Source organism: Suricata suricatta, chromosome 3, assembly GCF_006229205.1.
Source record: "Suricata suricatta isolate VVHF042 chromosome 3, meerkat_22Aug2017_6uvM2_HiC, whole genome shotgun sequence".
NCBI classification, from domain to species: Eukaryota; Metazoa; Chordata; class Mammalia; order Carnivora; family Herpestidae; genus Suricata; species Suricata suricatta.
Window position 1 is genome coordinate 98218773 of NC_043702.1, and position 16406 is coordinate 98235178.

Sequence of the window (16406 nt, forward strand, 5' to 3'; positions counted from 1 at the left end):
GCATCTGACTTCAGGTCAGGTCATGATCTCATGGTTCATGGGTTTGAGCCCCAAGTCAGATTTTGTGCTGACAGCTCGGAGCCTGAAGCCTGCTTTGGATTCTGTGTCTCCCTCTCTCTCTACCCCTCCCCTGCTTATGTGCACACACACATGCCCTCTATCTCAAAAGTAAATAAACTTAAGATGTTTTTAAAAAAGGATCCTGCTATAAGTCTGTTACAATCAATATGCAAAACTATAGTTTGACCTCAACAAATATTAATTATGTTCTATATATTTTGCTAATGAGCCTTTAAATTAGAAATATCTTTGCTCTAATGGGTACTGCAAACCCACCATAAGAGGGCTATAGTTTTTTAGCAGAAGAAGAAATAATTTGAACAGAAATGTTTGGATTTTCCCCTCCAACAGAAATGGGTAAAATGTGATAAGAAACAACAAGCCAGCAAAAGATATTGTACTAACAATAATGCCCCTTTCTTGTTAAACAATCTTTTTCACTTGTTCTCACTTCTTTAAAAACCTGCATAATATTTTACTGTTTATTTATTTTTTGAGAGAGACAGAGACAGAGCCCAAGCAAGAGAGGGGCAGAGAGAGAGGGAGACACAGAATCTGAAGCAGGATCCAGGCTCTGAGCTGTCAGCACAGAGCCCGCACGGGGCTTGAACTCCCAAACCAAACCATGAGATCATGACCTGAGCCGAAGGTGAACACTTAACCAACTGAGTGACTCAGGTGCCCCCGCCAAATCTGCATTATTAACAGAAACAACATCTATGGGTATTGCGCCCTTAATGCAAATTCCTTGAAGAATGTAACCTCCTAAGAATAAAAATTTTGTGGGGTATTTGATGTGTTCACACAACCTTTGTTTAATTTTACACAACCTTACGAAATAAGCATTCTTAGAAGCTCCACACTCCCCAGCCACCAATATTTACTCCACAGTGTCTAGGTGATAAGGAGTTAAAAATAAGACAGCATCTGATGTGCTTTAGAACACACAGTCTGGTCCGGATAAATCAATAATAGATGTAGATGCCAATTAAATGGGAGGAGGGGCCTTGAGAAATCGCAGACTCTCGGTGGCCTGGCTGAGTGAGCCAGCCCTTTGCCCAAGGGCACAAAGACCGCAACCAGCAAAGCTGAAATCTGACTCTGCACCCTTTCCACTCCTCAACACCCAATGGAATCTATCCCCACAGTGCACACTGAAGGGCAGTAACAGGTGACAAGGTAACGTCTGGCTTTTCTTAGTGCACCCAGAGTAGCAGCCGGTCACAAAGCCAAACCCAGGCTGAGCTACTAAGTCACTGGAGGGCTATCAAAACCCTAGTTCTCAAAGCACCTGGGTGGCTCAGTCGGTTGAGCATCTGACTTCGGCTCAGGTCAGGATCTCACAATTCGTGGGTTCGAGTCCCGTGTCGGGCTCTATGCTGACCACTCAGAGCCTGAAGCCTGCTTCAGATTCAGTGTCTCTTTCTCTCTGACCCTCCCTTATTCATGCTGTCTGTCTGTCTGTCTCTCTCTCTCTCAAAAATAAATAAAACATTAAAAAAAAAAAAAACCCTAGTTCTCTCATTTCTAATTTCCCAGGTAAGTGTATTGACTTCTTCGGCCAATTCACCTGAATAGCACACAAATCCTAGAGCAAAGCAGTGTTAAAAAGGTGGAAAAACGGAAAAGGTACATTATCTCCCACCATGATGATTAACAACCAGATATTCTAATGCTAGTATCTGAAACTTATCTTTCAAAATAACTTAAAAGGAACACAAGTTTGAGTATGCATGCATATGCATGTACATGCACACACACACACACACACACACACACACACACACACACACCATGCAAAAAAGGAAATGGCATTTGTAGGTTGATTCAAGTTTAAGGGTATACTGCAAGTCATGATACTCGGGGAGCCATGAAAGCCAGAATTGAGAAGTTTCATATTTACTTAGCCATGCTTTTTATTCCTTTCTCTTATTCAATATTTAGTATGTAAATTCTTTAAGTCCAATAAATCAAAGTACTTCTACTGACTGCCTTCAATTTCTGCTTGACTACCCCTTATGACCTCACAATTAGTCTCTGGATATTAAAATGCAGACACACGGTGAAGATTGTGATTTCAAAGTATTTTAGGTCATAAGTTGCTCTGCCAAATGGGAACAGAATTAAAACCACTCCAAAAAAATGATCTAAGGTAATAAAAAATTTATACTTCAAAAAAAGTCTGTACCAATTAACAGAAATATTTATTAGGTGTGTCATAATTTTCAATTAAAGTCTCAAACTTGAAGTTTGGTGAGTGTCACGATGCTGAAGGTTAATAACTGTACCACCTTTTTTTTTTTTTTTTTACCAAATAATGAAACCCAACTTCCTGCCTCATTACTACATTTTTAAATCAACAATGCAACATGCAAAATTGCTATAGAATATGCTCAAGTTACTGGCACTTAAAATGTTTTTTTCTCCTCTTTTAATTCCCAGTCTCTAATCATTTTTCTTCTCTGTTTACCTTACAAAGAAATTCATTTTAGACATAGTTCACCAAATAGGCTATCTACTCATAAATTGGCCACTTTCACCCACAATTACAATTTCCTTTAATGAGACATCAGGAGTTCTAGATATCTAAATAAACTTGGTTTTATTTACATCTGGCAAACTAATTTTTAAAAGCCAAATTCAAATTCAAATTGCTGTCAACAAAAAACTCACATGAAATCATATTAGTATATGTTTTTAAAGGTAAGAAAAAATTAGTTACCATATTTATAATTTCTGAATGGTGGTGGCAGGCTGGTCCTCAAAGGAATATCTATAAGGAAAATATTACTTTTATTACATTCAAATAGATACTTATGATATATGCATAATCTTTTGCTCTGGTCTCCTAGATCTCCAGACTAAGCTACTTTGAAAAATTTGATAGAACACAAAATGATGCTAACATGACATCAAAATCCAAAGGTTGTCTAAAACAATGGAACCACTGAGAACATGTTGAGCTGTTATTAGCTGAACTAAGAATTCGGCAACATTTTAAACATTTTTTTATGTTTATTTATTTATTTTTGAGACACAGAGAGAGACAGTATGAGCAGGGAGGGTCACAGAGAGAGGGAGGTACAGACTCCGAAGCAGGCTCCAGGCTCTGAGCTAGCTGTCAGCACAGAGCCTGACGTGGGGCTCGAACCCACAAACCGTGAGGTCATTACCTGAGCTGAAGCCAGATGCTTAATCGACTGAGCCACGCAGGTGCCTCTCAGCAACATTATTAAATGAACTGGCATTTTATCGAACAGAGTAGCATCTATGCACATTTGAAATATACAGCATTCTAGAGCGAGGTAATATTTTCTATATAGTTGACGTTAGTTTAGCATATGAATCTGAGAACTCCCTCAGGGTCTTTGGCCAGTAGTGGAAACCAATGATCTAGAACAGTCTTATACTCTTACCAAAATTCAAATAACCTACAATAGTTACAAACAACATATCGGATAAAGGGCTAGTATCCAAAATCTACAAAGAACTTAACCAAACTCAACACCCAAAAAACAATCCAGTGAAGAAATGGGCAGAAGACACGAACAGACACTTTTCCAAAGAGGACATCCAGATGGCCTACAGACACGTGAAACAATGCTCAACGTCACTCATCATCAGAGAAATACAAATCAAAACCACACTGAGATACCACCTCACACCGGTCAGAGTGGCTAAAATGAACAATTCAGGAAACAGCAGATGTTGGCGCGGATATGGAGAAACGGGCACCCTCCTACACTGTTGGTGGGAATGTAAACTGGTGCAGCTGTTCTGGAAAACAATGTGGAGGTTCCTCAAAAAACTATCAGTAGAACTACCCTACAACCCAGCAATTTCACTACTAGGTATTTACCCAAGGGATACAGAAGTGCTGATTCATAGAGGCACATGTACCCCAATGTTCATAGCAGCACTTTCAACAATAGCCAAATTATGGAAAGAGCCTAAATGTCCACCCCCTGAGGAATGGATAAAGAAGATGCAGTTTATATATACGATGGAGTACTACATGGCAATAAGAAAGAATGAAATCCTGCCATTTGCATCAACGTACAGATTTGGAGGGTATATGCTATGTGAAATAAGTCAGTCAGAGAAAGACAGATATCATATGTTTTCACTCATACGTGGAACTTGAGAAACTTAACAGAAGATCATGGGGAGGGGAAGGGGAAAAATAGTTTCAAACAGAGAGAGAGGGAGGCAAACCATAAGAGACTCTTAAATACAGAGAACAAACTGAGGATTGATTGCGGGGGGCAGGGGAGAGAGGAAAGTGGGGGATGGGCATTGAGGAGGGCACTTGTTGGGATGAGCACTGGGTGTTGTACAGAAGCAATGAACCATGGGAATCTACCCGCAAAAACCAAGAACACACTGTACACGCTGTATGTTAGCCAATTTGACAATAAATGATTTTTTTAATTTTTTTAAACTTTTTAAATTATTTTTTTGAGAGACAGAGAGAAACAGAGCATGATCAGGGGAGGGGCAGAGAGACACACAAAGAATCAGAAACAGGTTCCAGGCTCTGAGCCCTCAGCGTAGAGCCTGACACGGGGCTCGAACCCACGAATCGTGAGATCATGCCCTGAGCTAAAGTTGGGACGCTTAACTGGCTGAGCCACCCAGGTGCCCCAATAAATCACATTTAAAAAAAAAAAGAATACATGTTTGTATCTGCTTACACGTTCACAGAGTGGGGAAGAACACGGTGTACCAGTCAGAGAAAAGCAGTGGGAAGGAGACAGGTTACTGCATACCCTTTTACATTTTGACCTTAAAACGTCATGAATGTGTTATCTATTAAAGAAACAAAAATTTTTCAAAAACCACACATCTGAATTAGGAAATGTGTTTTTCCAAGTACATCTACCTCTTGGAGCTCACACACATACAAAAATTAAAATATAATTTATTCATTCAGGTCTCAAGCATTTAAAGCATGTGCTACCAGGCATTCCAGGGACAAGGTAAATAAGAAGTCAGCAAGACAAGTCCCCACTCTGAAGAGCACGTGGCCCATGTCACTCCTGTAACAAAGGTACATTCATAGCCAAGGCTTATGGGGGAGGGGTCACATCTGCGACACATTAGAACCACAGAGCCCAGCACTAGTGGGTCCAGACTCCACAGGCTGGTCCCCGGCACAGATGTTTACACACAAAACAAAAACCCAACATGAGTCTTAGCCAAACATATTCTCCTGGGCCAGCCAGATGACATGAGTGAGTAGGCAGGTCAAATGGAGGGGCTGTGAGTTCTGGGAGCATGTACCCCATTAAAGGGGTGGCTGCCATTCATTCTAATCCTTTGTCTAAAGATGGAAATGAAAACGCCAAAAAACAAACAAAAAAAAAAAAGGCAGGGGGGCTTCAGCCGAATTCTTCTGACTTTTAAAACACTGCAGGCCCAAGCAAACCTCCTGGGAGCCAGGACGCGCCTGCAGACGCTGGAGACCTGTGGCTCAGACCTACCAGGGAGCAGAGGCCTCCTTTCCTCCTTTCTGTGTCTCACTTAATGAATTCTGGGCCAAAGGCATGTGAATTAAACATCAGAACGGGGAATTAGATCTGTTTAATTTATTGCCATTTATAGTTCCCAAACTAGACAATGAAACACCCTGCAGGGGTGAGGAGAGAACAGAGGGCTCCGTGAAACTGTGAGCACATAGAGAAGGCTACTTCAAAGAAATCAAATCACTATCTTACATTCAGCGTGGACTTCTGGGAGAAGAGGCGGTGACAGACAAATGACGGCACTTCCTCTCTCTTCCTCTAGGTGTCAGCTCCAGTGCCACCCCCCAGAGAAGCCTCCCCTGTAGGCCTAGCCCAGGTGTGGGGGGGGTCTCCTCTCCTACTGGGCTCGTCATAACATTTCTTACAATTATGGTTCTGTCTGTTCAGTTATTTTGGGCTCCCTTCCCTACTAATTCATAAATTCCATGAGATTAAGACTCTCTGCCCTGTCTCCTAAAACCTAAGACAGGGTCCGGCACATAGTAGGTTAATAAATACTGGTTCCATGAGGGCAGGGGCCGCAGCCTGTTTTCCTCATTGTGTTACCAAGACCTAGCAGAGTGCCTGGGCGATGTCAGGTGCTCAAAAATACTTGTGCATGAATAAATACGACTGAAGCCTCTCGCTCGCAGTTGACAGACCCGAGGTCCCTAACCCAGGGTGTCAGAGCGTGGAATGCCATGCTCTCTACAGCCATGAGAAACAGTTACCTTCTGCACTGGCAGAGAGAGACCAGACCTCCAACCCATCATGGTGACGTAAGAGCTTTAGTGGAAATACATACACAAATGCCCGAGGAGGAAGAGAAAAAACAAACACCTCCCTATGAAAGAGGCCGTTTCTCATTTTGTCGTAGGACAGACATGGCTGTTGAGAATTCATATGCGGATGTACGCTTGCATTTCACTGAGAAGTGCAGTGGACGGCCTGTATGGTAGAGGTAGGTTTACTCTTCTAAGAAATTGCCACATCTAGGACGTCTGGGGGGCTCAGTCGGTTGAGCGTCTGACTTTGGCTCAGGTCATGATCTCATGGCTGGTGAGTTCAAGCCCTGCATCAGGCTCTGTACTGACAGCTCGGAGCCTGGAGCCTGCTTCAGATTTTGTGTCTCCCTCTCTCTCTGCCCCTCCCCTACTCATGCTCTGTCTCTCTCTGTCTCAAAAAATGAATAAATGTCAAAATAAATTAAACTAAAGGATCTAGAGTATATTTTATGGTACAACAACCTAGAAAGCATCACCTCAACACAGTGTGGAAGGAGGAGTCCCTTTGTGACAAGGTAATAATATGCTGTGACTTTGCTACTACAAAATTACCTGGTTCCTTTCTTTAAAAAAAGGGGGTCACCAGGGGACTGCTTCTCTAGAGCAGAATATGAAATAATAAACTGTAGAAAGAATCACACAGCAAGAAAAATCCTGATTTTTAAACACATCAGCGATTCGGATAAGGATCACTGATAGATACTAAAACTACTGGAAACAAGGTACGTGTATGGTCTCAATGTTTATCACTCCATATGCTACTTATTAATTAGAAAGATATTTTTCCAACAGAGAAATTGGGTAGCCAGTGCCTTAACCAAATAACTGAAACGTGCATGACCAGTAACAGCACAAAGCAGCATCAAGTGCGTCCTGACGTGATGCAGATGAGGATAAATCCCCCTCAGAAGAGGTCAGCAGACTATTTATGTAAAGGCCCTTGAGTCAACACTTCAGGTTTGTGAGCCGTAGTCTCTGTCACCGCCATGGCCGTGTTCCAGGAGCTCTGTTTATAGAATCAGGTGGCAGGTCAGCCTGAAACTGTCATAGCTTGTCCACCCACAACCCCTGCCACGAATATTTAACCTGAACTGATCATGAGAAAACAATCAAATAAATCTAGCTCGCAGGACATTCTATATAAAAACACGGACCTGGATTTAAAAAAAAAAAATCAATAGAATGATGGACAAAAGGTGGGGGTGCTGCTCCAGATTCAGAGAAATTAAGAAGAAAAGACACAACGGAACCCAAATACATACTCCTAAGTGAAAGGAACCAGTCCGCAAGGGGTACCTATATGTAAGTACAAGTGCATGATAGATACCCTGGAAAAAGCAAACCTAGAGACATTAAAGGCATCAGCAATTGCCTTGCAGGGGCGGGGGGGGGGGGGGACGAACAGGAGAACCCTGGGGGAGGTTCACGGCGGTGAAACTGTTCTGTACAACAGTGTGATGGTGGCCACGCAACATTATTCCTTTGTTGAAGCCCATAGAACATTACAGCACAGAGTGAACTTGAACGTGTGCAAAGTGAAAAACAACCGTTTAGGAGGACAGAGGATCCCAGGAAAGACCGCAGATGGTGACCAGAGAATCCGGCTGCATTGCAAATGCATGAGGCAACCTTCCTGAAGGCAGTGGAAGAAAGGCTGCTGATCTAATTAACTGTGGCAAAGAAGAGAGTTTGTAAGACTAAGGCGAAAGGAGCCACACAAAAGCGCTGCGCTCTAGTTAATATCAAGTCACTTCCCAGAGGGTATAGACGGTACTGCTAGGCATGTGAACTGAAATGAAAGAATTAAGTAAGTGGACAGCGGAGGACAGGAGCCGCAGCTCTCAGTCTCGGAGCCGAGATACAAATATGCAAGGGGAGGGAGCTGGCAGGATGCATGCTGGAAGGGATTGGAAAAAATCGGGAAGGACTCACGTTTAACATATAGATACAGACAGTGATGTGAAAACACTTAGAGATAAGTGTAAGCACACAGGTTCCCATCTTCTTCGCGCGTTCAGCTGAGACAGCTTCAAAGAACAATACCCCGGGGGGAAAGATCACACCTCACACCCAGACCTGGGTTCGGGGACCAGGGCTCCTTTGAGAAATGGCTGGTTCTGGGACAGTGACAGGAAGGTACACGATGAGCCTGAAGCATCTGGTAGTGCCGGAGAGTAAGGAAGTTCTCAAAACACACCCGTATACAGAGATGGCATGCGAATCAGAAGACCAGATAAACCCTCCATGGCTTTTTTCTGACTCTTGGGTGAAGTGCTACATTCAGAAGCAAGACCTGAAGTGTTACAAACCTTTTAAGTGCTTCCAGATCGAGATTAATTGAAAGGTCTTATAATATCTAGATAACTGGTTTGTGCACATTCTGAATCTAGAGAGTCATCTGTATAAGGAAGTATATACAGCACCTCCGTGATCAGAATATCTGAACAACATCCATTCCTCATAGATTAATGACAGATTTTATTTATGTACTCATACACAAATACAATCTTCTATGTTTATATTTATAAATAGGTGAGATTATATTGATTATATTTATACAACTTTAGGTTTTAATAGCATGATGTGGTGGACCAGTGATTGTCAATGGAGAATGAATCCCATTTAACCAAAGTTCCTTGGCTGAGGGAGAAATACAGAGAGGTAAGGCAGGAGACTAGATGAAGGAGGGCAAAAAAGTGAAGAACAGTTAGAAAGGCAAGAAGACATCCGAAATATCCCCCAAAAGATCAGGGGGCATCCGTGTGGCTCAGTCAGTTAAGCGTCTGACTTTGGCTCACGTCATGATCTCGAGGTTCTCAGGTTCGGGCCCTGCATCGGGCTCTGTGCTAACAGCTGGGAGCCTGAAGCCTGCTTCAGATTCATTTTGTCTGTCTCTCTCTCTCTCTGTCTCTCTGTCTCTGTCTCTGTCTCTCTCTCTCTCTCTCTCTCTCTCTCTCTCCCTCCCTCCCCCTCCCCTGCTTGTGCTCTGTCTCTCTCTCTCTCTCTCTCAAAAATAAACATTAAAAAAATCAACGTCAGATTAAAAGAATTGAATGTAGCATGTGACCTTAGATTTTCTTATGTTTCAATGTTAAGTTCCAGATTTTGATCGCTGTACTGTAATTATGTAAGAGAATTCCTTGCTTTTAGGAAATATACACTTAAATATTTAGAGATAAAGGAGAATCATGTCAGCAATATACCTCTAAATGATTCAGAAAGAAAAAAATGAAGGTGTAAGTTCAGTAAGAGAAAAAGGGGGAAAGGAGAGAAAGGTGGGCAAAGGAGGCTATGGTTAAAAAAAAATGTAACAAAATGCTAACACTTCGAGAACCTGTGTGACAGCATCTAGGAATTCTTTTTCCTATTTTTCAAACTTCTCTGTGTCGGAAATGATGTCAAGGTAAAAAAAAAATTTTTAAGTTGCATATAAAGTGATACATTTGTCAAAACTGATGGAACTATAATCTGTCCATTACACCATATATTACATTTCAATTAAAATAATAAAAGCTTACTATAGATGTTTTATCAAATATTGATGATTGGAACACTTCAAAAATTAAAAACGGGGGTTAGAAACCCATTGAGGTCCTACAAAAAGCTTTCACTGACTTCAGGCCTATTGAATGTCAAGCTGCAAATGACACACTAGCGCCAACTGATGTGGCTGTCATGTGGTCACAGGGACAACAGCGCTCACGACTTTCTGGCTGTACAGACAGATGCCTGCCACTTTCTCGCCAGGTTCCCCGGGAGGCCTCTACGTGCTCGGCCAGGTAACCCAGGGCTACTGCCTTCCCTTGTTAATCAACCTCCAAATACGAAATAAGCTCCCTACAAGCAAACCAAGATCTTAATTTTTTTAATTAAGAAAAAGCGGGCAGGGGAAGGAAGCAGTGTCTCGGTGGCTTGGTCGGTTAAGTGTCTGACTCCTGGTTTCAGCTCAGGTTATGATCTCACGGTTTGTGAGTTCGAACCCCACATCAGGCTCTGCACTGAAAGTACACTGCCTGCTTAGGATTCTCTCTCTCTCTCTCTCTCTCTTTCTCTCTCTCTCTCTCTCTCTCTCTCTCTCTCCTCCTCTGTCTCCGCCCGTCCCCACAGACGCTCTCTCTCCCTCAAAATAAATACACATAAAAAAACAAAAGCGGGACGGGGATGGAGAGCCAAACAGGAGGGTAATGATTCCTGAGGAGGGCACTCACAGTGCTCACTGAGCCTGGGGAAGATATTGTAGCTGATGCCAAGGCCCGCAGCCAGCTCCTGGCTAAGAACCTAAATTAGTACCTTTCAAAGTACTTTTAAAAGATTACCATCAATATAATAGTCACCTATTTTTTTCAAAAGACTGATAAAATGAAATGATTAAGACATCTCATACCTTGCTTTAGAAATACTATAAACTCCTCCGTAGTTTGGTCCAAATTGACTCCATGATACACTATAGGTCTGAAATTGCGATGCTCAAAAGAACGAATGAGGCGAACTGTAACGGTCCCTTCTCGGGATGCCATGTGGAGAGATTCCTGTGGCAAGGGACAGGAGAACAGTCTGAACAACATCCATTCACAATCACCCAACGAGATGCATGCCCCCCATCAGCTCCACCCAGCCATCTCTCCCACACTGTGTGGGTACTGATGAAAGTCCCCAGCCCCATGCCAGATCCCAGGCACCCAAAGGGGGCCCAAGGTTACCCCCATCTATCCCCTGTGACCCTGGACAGTCTTGTCATGGTCACTGATGTCCCGATTGGCACAAAACTGACATGCCCCAACAAACATGAGTAATGGGGGGGACGGTGGGGTGGGTGCGTGTATGCGGAGAACTGGGGTTGAACAGATGCATGACACACACAGGACTGGCTGCTGGGATTTGCTGAGCTTGGTGTCCCCTCATTTGGCCCTGAGACAGGGTCAGCTGACACCACATCACGGTTTACTCTCTCAACTGTGGCCAGATTTCAGTGTTGATTTCATTCTCTGCCCTGGTATTTTCCCTCTTTTGCACAATTGTTAAGCATGTGTGCCTCATCCTAAAACTGCATGCTCGTGCTACGTGCCAGCTGTCAGTGTCATGTCCCTTCCTTCTATCACCAAGCCATGAGGTATTACACTGACTTTAAAGATGAGGAAACAGACTCAGAGAGATCATACAAGTTGCCCAAGGTCATAAAGCAAGTAAACAATGGAGCCACAAGTCCAGCATCAGTTTAATTCCAAAGTTCAAGCTCTAATACACACCAAATTATCTCCTCCCCCAAAACCTGCAAGTTGCCAAAGATCTAAAGATAGAATTACAGTATACTTCTATCCAATAATAAGTAATTCATGCTTTCAACTTTGCATAGTTTGCAGCCGTAATATGCAATTATATTAGGAAAAAAACACCCGTAATGCTACTACACATAAGACATCTAAGAACCTCACTAGTAATTGGAGAAATTCAAAATAATGAGATCTATCAGTGAACTAACAAACTAAAAAATCTGGTAGTATCTAGTGTTGGCAAGGGTGTAGAGCAATGAGGATTTGATCAGGGAAGATGGCCATCCCAAACAGGTATACTTATAAGCTCCTGGCTCCCAGTTCCCGAGCTGTCAGCACAGAGCCTGACATGGGGCTCGAACTCACAAACTGCAAGATCATGACCCAAGCTGAGGCTGGACACTTAAGCAAGTAAGCAACCCAGGTGACCCAAAAGATTGCTTTTAGCAATAGTCAGCTTTGGATAAAATAGGTTTGGGCATAAAGACAGCCCATTTAGACAGCAGATAAAGATACTAGATTCCCAGGTGCACTAAATAAATCATAGACATGATCTAAGTAAAGAGGGTGGGCAGGCTGACACGTCCATGCTTATGAAACTGCTTTATAATTACAAGTTTGTTTCTTTCACTTAATAAAAAGCTTCCCAAGTATCAGACTTGAATAGTTGAAACTGCATTAATATCCAATTTGGTCAGCAATGCCTTGTTTTCTCCATCAGAAATTTGTTGTAATTTGTATCAGTAACTAAACAATACTAGCTACTGTCGGAAGCCAGCCAGTACTGGATTTGTTTTAAGGACTGCGGGAATTATAGCTTGTTAGGTTAGGGATGCAGACATACTGAAGAGACAGTTTAGAAAGCTAATATTACAGACTATAAAATATGACATCTTCCCAAAGTTTCAATCTACTTTAAAAATAAATGAATCTGGTCAAATTTTTAAAAGACATTCCACTGAAGGGATAGAGAAACCAAAACAATAAACTTTGGAGTAAATTAATAAAAAATATCCAAGGACAGACAAAAGATCTTAAAAAATGAAATGACTGTGTTCTTAACTATAAAGCCTCTAAGTTGTAAAGAAATCAATTCTTCCCTAAATTATTCTATAAATTGAGTAAAATCTCAAAGTATAAAGGGTGCTTTGAGGAACATGTCACAAATATTTCTAAAATCTATCTGGAAGAATACATCTGTGAGCGTGTTCATCAAAGTCATACAAAGAGGAAAAAAAAAGCACCAGTTATTGAAACACATTATGAAGCAAATGACATATAATAATAATGCCTGAATAAGCTGGTATGATTCATATACTTATAAAAGTCAAGGGTTAAAACATTAAAGGATAATTTAACTATTTTAACTAATTTAGTCATTTAAGCTGTAGTACTTTAAGCTGTGATAATGAAGCAGGAAAAGCTGGCAAGTCAGTGGCACACAACAGAAAACTCGGAAACAGACTCCAGATTAGAGAATTTAGTAGAAGATAAAAGTGGTATTTTACATGAGTGGGGAAAAGACAGTTTATTTAACAAATGGAATTCAGAGAATGGTCACACATTCAAAGAGAAGGCTAGATTCTTACCTCATTCCTTATACAAAAATAAATAACATAAGGAACAAATATTTACATTTAACCGTAAAATCAGAGAGAGGTAAAAGAAAAATGGGCACATATTTTTATAATCTTAAGGTAAGAAAAGTAGAAAACCCTTCCTAACTGAAAAAAAATCAGCAACCATCTAGGAAAAGGCTGATAGGTATAACAACAGAAATATGTCAGAAAAGACCAATATCTTAGTAGAAATAATTGGTTGTCTTTACAAAATCAATAACGAAAAAAAGTTGATCAACTTTGCTAGTAACTGACAAACTGCAAACAGAAACAGTAAGATGAATTTTGCCATCAGATTGGTAAAATGTTTTAAAATTTTAGAAAGTGGCTGGGATGCCTGGGTGGCTCAGTCGGTTAAGCATCCAACTTCAGAACAGGTCATGATCTCATGGTTCATGAGTTTGAGACCAGCATCAGGCTCTGTGCTGACAACTCAGAGCCTGGAGCCTGCTTTGAATTCTTTGTCTCCCTCTCTCTCTGCCCCTCCCTGTTCATGCTCTCCCTGTCTCTCAAAAATATATAAAAATGTTAAAAAAAATTTTTAAGTGGCCAAACCAGTGTTGGCAAGAATGTGGAAAAATATTTTTATACACTACTGCTAAAAACATAAATTGGGTAAAGCCTTTCTGGAGAGGAGTGAGATAATCAAAATTTTTAGTTTACTGCCCTTTTGACATAGCAATTTTTATTCTACTAACTTACCCCAAGAAGATAATCATATCAAATATTTTTAAAATCCATGAGTTCATAATGATAACCTTTAAAAAGGCCAATCATCCAGCACCGCCCAGCACCTCGGGCAGCAGCAGCATGAATCCCAGCTGCTGCCAAGAGAAACTCATCCCTCCCGCAACTCGATCGTGATCCCAGCTGGGGGTTGGGAATCTGCAGTTGTGTCTGTGACAGTGTGCACTTCACCTCCTGCTGCGCACCTCCCCTCAGGTGACACACCTCGCCTCAGGCAGGGGCAGCTGAGATCCCTGCCTGAGCCAAGACAAACTGATCCCTCCCCCTAAGAAGCCAGCCACCAAAATAAATACATCTCATCTGTAGTAGCATAAAAGTGCATGGACTAGAACTTTGAACCCAGGCGGGCCTGGAAAATACAACTTGGCTCAACCGCGGCACAAGGAAATCGGACTCATTAGAGTGGCCTACAGTGCGTAGTTCCAGAGGAGCTTGGCATGCCACCATTCTACTTTCTGCAGACACCAAGGCGGAGCCTCTGAGAGCAGCCTCCAAGACCTACCACACCAATCCACGCCTATCCACGATGGGGAGCTGCTGCCTTTTTTTTTTTTCCCTTTTTCTTTTTTTCTTCATTTTTTTCTTTTTTTCTACTTGTTTTTGTACTTTTTAAAATACTTATTACCTTTTTACTTAACTTTTTTTAACTTTTACTCCTTATTTTCCTTTCTCCTTTCTCCTTTTTTTTAAACCTTCTTGCAATCCAGATATATTCTCCTGTATCTCATCCTTACCTCTCCCCTCAACTGGTCATACACTTTGAGACTGTCCATTGTCCTTTGTTGTCTCTGACCCCCTTTATTTTTTTTCTTCTCTTCTTTTCATCTCTTGCCTCTCCATTTTCTTTCTTTTCTTTTCCCCTTTTAATGTGTTCCTTTGTTTGATTTGTCTGTGCGTTTGTGTACTTCTTTTCCCTCTGTGTTTGTCTGTCTGTTTTCCTTCTTAGGGCTACACCAAGAAACAAGAAAAAGTGTGCAAGATGGCAAGTCCCAAATATTGCTGAGTAGGGAAATAAAATATTCAAAGGCACAACAAGAGAAACTGAGAGACACCAAAAAAGAATATTTTCTGAAACGACATGCCCTGGACAGTCAATAAGCCTCCTTTAACAGAACAATATTAACAGGTGCACAGTGCACAACGGACATTTTAAAGCTGACAAGAGACAGAAAACTAGCAAAAGTGACAAAATGAAGGAACTCTCCCCTGAAGAACCTCCAGGAGGAAGTCACAGCCACAGAACTGCTCAAGGCAGATCTACACAACATACTAGATCAAGAATTTTAAAAACTTGTCATAAAATTAATCGCTGGGGTTGAAAAAAGCATCAAAGAAGCAACTGAGACAATGACTAGGCACTTTGAAAATAGTTGTGATGAGTTTTAAAAAGGCTATAAATGAGGTGAATAACAAAATGGAGGCAGCCACCTCAAGGATTGACGAGGCAGAGAGAAGAATAGGTGAATTAGAAAATATAGTTATAGCAAAAGAGGAAGCTGAACAAAAGAGAGAGCAATTAATCCAGGAGTAGGAAAGGAGAATTTGAGACCTGAGTAATATAATCAAACAGAACAACATCCGTATCATAGGAATTCCTGAAAAGGAAGACAGAGAGAAAGGTCCTGAAGGGATACTAGACCAAATTATAACTGAGAATTTCCCAAATCTGGGAAAAGAAATAGACATTCAAATTCAAGAGGTACAAAGAACCCTCTTAAGACGTAATTTGAATTGGCCTTTGGCATGACATATCATAGTGAAACTGGCAAAATATAAAGATAAAGAGAGAATTCTGAAAGCAGCTAGGGAGAAAAGGGCCCTCACATACAAAGGGAAACCTATCAGAGTGGTTACAGACCTATCGAATGAAACTTCGCAGGCCAGGAAGGAACGGCAGAAAATCTTCAATGTGATGAACAGAAAAAACATGCAGCCAAGAATCCTTTATCCAGCAAGCCTGTCATTCAAAATAGGAGAGATCAAAGTGTTCCCAAATAAACAAAAATTGAGAGAATTCATGACCACCAAACCAGCCCTACAAGAAATCCTAAGAGGGAATCTATGAGGGAAATATTGCAAAGAATATAAGGTGCCAGAGACGCCACTATAAACATGAATTCTAAGGAGAAAACAATGACTCTAAATCCACATTTTTCAATAACAACACTGAATGTAAATGGACTGAATGCTCCAACCAAACGACACAGGGTAGCAGAATGGATAAAAAAAACAAACCCCATTTATTTGTTGTCTACAAGAGACTCATTTTCAACCTGACGACAGCTTCAGGTTGAAAGTAAAGGGATGGAGAAATATCTATCATGCGACTGGAAGCCAAAAGAAAGCCAGAGTAGCCATACTTATATCAGACAAACTGGACTTTAAAGTAAAGGCAGTAACAAGAGATGAAGAAGGACATTA

General features: G+C 41.4%; 1 protein-coding gene across 3 annotated transcripts in view; it reads right to left on the bottom strand.

Moving 5' to 3' along the window:
• The window catches only part of C3H2orf76 (chromosome 3 C2orf76 homolog), a 52780-nt gene that overhangs the window by 17357 nt on the left and 19017 nt on the right, over nt 1-16406 (bottom strand). For 2 of the 3 annotated variants that reach the window (XM_029934701.1, XM_029934702.1), the window contains exons 2-3: nt 10734-10878; nt 2783-2833 (exon numbers count right to left, since the gene is read on the bottom strand). In XM_029934701.1, coding sequence (XP_029790561.1) covers nt 2783-2833; nt 10734-10866 — 184 coding nt within the window. In that variant the 5' untranslated portion in view covers nt 10867-10878. The remainder of the gene's footprint in view (nt 1-2782; nt 2834-10733; nt 10879-16406) is intronic. The other variant, XM_029934704.1, reaches the window with a different exon arrangement.